The sequence below is a fragment of the Anser cygnoides genome, chromosome 29, assembly GCF_040182565.1.
Source record: "Anser cygnoides isolate HZ-2024a breed goose chromosome 29, Taihu_goose_T2T_genome, whole genome shotgun sequence".
NCBI lineage: Eukaryota > Metazoa > Chordata > Aves > Anseriformes > Anatidae > Anser > Anser cygnoides.
The window spans coordinates 4,044,065-4,049,901 of NC_089901.1; the positions used below are offsets into that span (position 1 = coordinate 4,044,065).

General features: G+C 51.8%; 1 protein-coding gene across 1 annotated transcript; it reads left to right on the forward strand.

Annotated features, from left to right (window-relative positions):
• Nucleotides 1-3,235: 3,235 nt before the first annotated feature.
• LOC106049298 (olfactory receptor 14J1-like) lies at nt 3,236-4,150 on the forward strand. Its single transcript, XM_066984614.1, has 2 exons — nt 3,236-3,446; nt 3,558-4,150. Exons 1-2 carry the CDS (start codon nt 3,236-3,238, stop codon nt 4,148-4,150), a joined length of 804 nt encoding a protein of 267 aa, XP_066840715.1.
• Nucleotides 4,151-5,837: the final 1,687 nt, after the last annotated feature.

Consider the following 5,837-nt stretch of genomic DNA (forward strand, 5'->3'; position numbering starts at 1 on the left):
GCAGGGGCAAGCCCATCTGGGCTGCGGCATTGTGGCAAGATATTGCTGCCCGGGTAGAGAACCTGGTTGTAAAGGTACGCCATGTAGATGCTCATGTGCCCAAGAATCGGGCTACTGAAGAACATCAAAACAACCAGCAGGTGGATCAGGCTGCTAAGATTGAAGTGGCTGAGGTGGACCTGGACTGGCAACATAAAGGTGAATTATTTATAGCCCGATGGGCCCATGACACCTCAGGCCATCAAGGTAGAGATGCAACATACACATGGGCTCGTGATCGAGGGGTGGACCTGACCATGGACACTATAGCACAGGTTATTCATGACTGTGAAACATGTGCTGCAATCAAGCAAGCCAAACGGTCAAAGCCTCTTTGGTATGGAGGACGATGGCTGAAATATAAATATGGAGAGGCCTGGCAGATTGATTACATCACACTCCCTCAAACCCGCAACGGCAAGCGCCACGTACTTACAATGGTGGAAGCAACCACCGGATGGCTGGAAACATATCCTGTGCCCCATGCCACCGCCCGGAACACTATCCTGGGCCTTGAAAAGCAAGTCCTATGGCAACATGGCACCCCAGAAAGAATTGAGTCAGACAGTGGGACTCATTTCCGAAACAACCTTATAGACACCTGGGCCAAAGAGCACGGTATTGAGTGGGTGTGTCACGTTCCCTATCATGCACCAGCCTCTGGGAAAATCGAGCAATACAATGGATTGTTAAAGACAACACTGAAGGAAATGGGTGCTGGGACATTCAAAAATTGGGATATGCATTTGGCAAAGGCCACCTGGTTAGTCAACACTAGTTGATTTGCCAACCGAGCTGGACCTGCCCAATCAAACCTGTTACGTACTGTAGAAGGGGACAAAGTCCCTGTAGTGCATATAAAAAACATGTTGGGGAAGGCAGTCTGGCGTATAACTACCACAGGCAAAGGAAAGATGTCATGCTAAACAATTAATATGGGGGGGCTGGCTGGGATGGGGGGACCCACTGCTTTGGGATAGGCTGGGCACCGGTCAATGGGTGGTGAGCAACTGCATTGTGTATCACTTGTTTTGTACACATTATTATGAGTAGTACTTGTAGTAGTAGAGTGGTAGTATCATTATTTTTAATTCCTTTACTTTCTGTCCTAATAAACTGTCTTTATCTCAACCCACAGGCTTTCATTTTTTCCTGATTCTCTCCCCCATCCCAGAGAGGGAGTGAGGAGGGTGAGCGAACGGCTTTGTGGTGCTTAGCTGCCAGCTGGGTTAAACCACAACATCATGGTAGACATCCTCACTCTAATAGCAGAAATCATACTTCAAAAATCCATCTCTCCCATGTTCAGAGAGAAGCAGTTGGTGATAACTTCAGTCTGCTTCAAACACCACACCCCAGCAGAGACCCTGCTGCCTTCAGGAACTGTCAGCCCTGAGGCCTTGGGGACACCTCGAGGGATCCCAATGGCACAGAGCAAGCGATGCCATGGTCGGGTGCTGTGCAGCTGAGCTGGACTGGGCTCCTGGGCCCAAGGGGAGCTCCTGGCAAGCGGGCAGCGCTGCAGAGAGACAGCTCTGCCCAGGAGCAGCTCCTCTGCACAGCACAGCAGGGCTGGGGGCTCTGACCGCAGGTGGCATGGGGAGAGGAGAGAAGGAGAGAGGGGCTGGAGGCGGTGAGGAGTGCAACAACAGAGGGCAGCGTGTGGCAGGAGAGATCTGCAGGCTCTTGACACCGTGAGTGTCTGGAAGCAGGGCAATGCAGGTGGGGTTGCCAAAGGGGTCTTCTACAGCTGGCACATCCAACAGCTGATAGCATCTGTCAGGATGGGTTTCTCTGTTTCTCAGTCAAAGAACAGAAAATGCTTTAAAGAATGGCATTTATGAAGGGGATATTTCAAGAGGAAGACCAAGACAAGGGCTACCTGAAGGGTAAGATTTTTCTGCAGTCTGTGTTTTCAGATTACTGCAGTGGAGGCTAAACAGGTTTCGTGGTAATTTGTTGTCAGGATTGTACAGGAGACTAGAACTCCTAGAGCATTGCACTGAGAGATCGATATGGATGCACTGAACTTCATAAAGTCCCTTCAGCCACCTCAGCTTAAAGATTGCACCAACATCATGTTTGTGGTCTCCTCAGGTTTTAACTGAGCTGACACTAATCCGGCTCCTGACAGGGACATCGGCAGGCAGCAGGGACATGGGCAGGCAGTGAGAGGGAGCTGCTGCCAGAAATGCTGTGCGAGGGAGGGCTCAGGCACCTCCCTGCCATCCCCTGCAGGGCAGGCACCTTCCCTGGGACACCCCCTGCTCTCCTCTCCCACTAACATAGCCTCTGCCCTCAAGCCCCCGCGGTCCCCAGCAGGAGCTGCCTCCTCTGCAGGCAGAGCTGCAGCACAGGGGGGTCTGCTGAGTGTCCGTCTGTCCCTCCCTGGCCTTGCCTCCCCTGGCAGCAGCACGCTGGCATTCCTCCTGGCTTCTCCACCTGGCTGTGCTGCTGCTGTTCTTGTTTCCAGGCTGGCTGGGGATGGGTGTTTCACATGCACATGGAGTGAGCCCTCGGTGTGCTTGGCTGGAAGGGGAGTATGGGGTCAGGGTGAGGGGTCTGGAGATGTGCGCTTTGAGCCTGGATTCTTCTGCACTCAGCAGTTTCCAGGTTCTTCTCAGGACAACCTCTGAAGGCAATTGTCCTGCAGCTCAAAGAGATGCCAGCACAGGGCAGCTGAGACCAGCCTTGACGTACAGACTGGCCTCTCTGAAGGACACTCTGCACTAAAGGGACAGTCTCTTTGCCTCTGGTGATCCACAAGGTTTTCACTTTGAGTGCAGCAGAATGCCCAGGAGTTATGCCTCAGAAACACTCCTCAGGTGTGATGGAAAAAACAATATTAAATAAATAAATAAATCCCCACACCTCTGCTCTACAATTGGAAATCTCTTGGATATCAGGAGTGAAATGAATTTGAGATTACCTCATGTTCCTACCATGTTACTACCTCTGGCTATAATGCAGGACTGATTCTTCCATTCCCCCAGAGGAGTCCTTCACTCCCAGAGAAAGTCTCAGGCAGAAGCATATTGAAGTCATTAAAGAGAACTTCCAAATAACTGCCTGCAAGTGAACAATAATTGTGGTGATTTTAAGTGAGAAAATGGAATGAGTTTCCCTCTGCTCAGTCTATGGTACATTATTTTGTCTTTCTCTTCCTTTAGCAGTACCCCATGATGAGAAATAGCAGATGTCCAACAGCAGCTCCATCATCGAGTTCCTCCTGCTGGGCTTCGCAGACACACGGGAGCTGCAGCTCCTGCACTTTGGGCTCTTCCTGGGCATCTACCTGGCTGCCCTCCTGGGCAATGGCCTCATCCTCACTGCCGTAGCCTGTGACCACCGCCTCCACACCCCCATGTACTTCTTCCTCCTCAACCTCGCCCTCTTCGACCTGGGCTGCATCTCCACCACTCTGCCCAAAGCCATGGCCAATGCCCTCTGGGACACTAGGGCCATCTCCTATCAAGGATGTGCTGCACAGGTCTTTCTCTTTCTCTTCTTTATCACAGCAGAGTATTGCATCCTTACTGTCATGGCCTATGACCGCTACGTTGCCATCTGCAAGCCCCTGCACTATGGGAGCCTCCTGGGCAGCACAGCTTGTGTCAAGATGGCAGCAGCTGCCTGGGGCAGTGGCTTTCTCCATGCTGTCCTGCACATAGCCAATATATTTTCCCTGCCCCCCTGCCAAGGCAATGCAGTGGACCAGTTCTTCTGTGAAATCCCTGAGATTCTCAAGCTTTCCTGCTCAGCTGTCCACCTCAGGGAAGGTCAGCTTCTCATGTTTACTGCCTGTTTAACCACTGGATGTTTTGTTTTCATTGTACTGTCCTATGTGCAGATCTTCAGGGTGGTTCTGAGGATGCCCTCTGAGCAGGGCCGGCACAAAACCTTTTCCATGTGCCTCCCTCACCTGGCTGTGGTCTCCCTGTTTGTCAGCACCATCATGTTTGCCCACCTGAAACCCCCCTCAATCTCTTCCCCATTCCTTGACCTGGTGATTTCATTTCTGTACTCAGTGGTACCTCCAGCAGTGAACCCACTCATCTACAGCATGAGGAGCCAGGAGCTCAAGGAAGTCTTGAGGAAACTGATGCTTTGATGTGTTTCAAAATCAAAAAATTGCCCTTCTTCTGCATATTGTGGTTTTTTTACTCATGTGAGCAGCTGAGCTCCACCACAACTGCTATCTCACTACCCCTCCTCAAATGTAAACAGGAAGAAAATATGATCAAAATGGTTCACGGGTTGAGATAAGGACAGGGAGATCAGTCTACAATTATCGTCATGGGAAAAACAGACTCAGCATAGGGAAATTAGTAAATTTATTGCCTACTACTAGCAAGCTATAGGATTGAGAATCAAAGAAAACAAAATAAAAACAGCTTCTGCCCATCCACACTCTTCCACCTCCTTCCCTCGAGTGTTGCAGGGGAGTGGGGGAATGGCGGTTGTGGTCAGTCTGTAGCCCTTTATCTCCAATGCTCCTTCACAATCACTCTCTTCCCCTGCTCCATTGTGTGGTCCCTCCCATGGGATGCCGTCCTTCCCAAACTGATCCTGCAGGGGCTGTCCAAAGGCATCAGCTCTTCAAGAACTGCTCCCACATGGCTCCGTAATATGGGGTCCATCCATCAGGAGCAAACTGCTCCAGCACGGGTCCCCCACGGGCAGCAGCTCCCCCCAGACCCCCTGCTCCTGCGGGGGCTCCTCTCCACGGGCTGCAGCTCCGGCCCGGGGCCTGCTCCTGCGGGGGCTCTCCACAGGCCGCAGCCTCCTCCAGGCCACATCCACCTGCTCCACCGGGGGCTCCTCCACGGGCTGCAGCGTGGAGATCTGCTCCATGTGGGACCCGTGGGCTGCAGGGGGACAGCCTGCTCCACCAGGGGCCTCTCCACAGGCCGCAGGGGAACTGCTGCTGTGAGCCTGGAGCACCTCCTGCCCTCCTGCTGCACTTACCTTGGTGTCTGAAAGGATGTTTCTTACTCCTCACTCTCCTAGCTGCTGTTGAGCAGCATTTTTTTCCCCTTTCTTAAATCTGCTCTCACAAAGGCTCAAACATTTTTTATTGGCTTGACTCTCAGGAGCCCTTTTTTCAGCCCTTTGGAGCGGGCTGAAACTGGCCCTTATCTAACATGGGGCAGCTTCTGGATTCTTCTCACAGAAGCTACCCCTGCAGGCCCCCAGTACCAAAACCTTGCCACGTAAACCCACTATACCCATCCCTGGAGGTGTTCAAGACCAGGTTAGGTGAGGCCCTGGGCTACCTGATCTAGTGGGTGGCATCCCTGCTCATGGCAGGGAGTCAGAACTAGATGATTTTTAAGGTCACTTCCAACCCGAGCCACCCAGTGTTTCTATGACATCCCTGCCTGTTCTTTCTAACTCAAAGCTGTGGTTGCCTGTTTTTTTGCCAAAGCCTGGGAGATCCCTGCAAACTCTTCTAGCTTCTTTTAAGTCATGTTAATAATCCTCAGTCACCTAGGATGTCCTGGACCCAAACCTGCTTTTGTCTTTGCCAGAAGACAGAATCCCTCTATCCCTCTATCCCAGAACTGAACTCCACATCCTCTTTCCCCTGTTACCCTCACATCAAACCTCAAGGTCCTCAGCTTCAGCAAGGCCATCCTATGCTCTTTCAGGCCTTCTTAATGCCCATAACACACTCACTGCTCTGCACACACCACTCTGTCTGGAGGTCCTATGTATCTTACACTCCTACCCCTCTCCCCCTGCAGTAGTGGCACCTCACCGCAGGAGTTTTTTTCATCTTCAAGTTCACAGGTGTT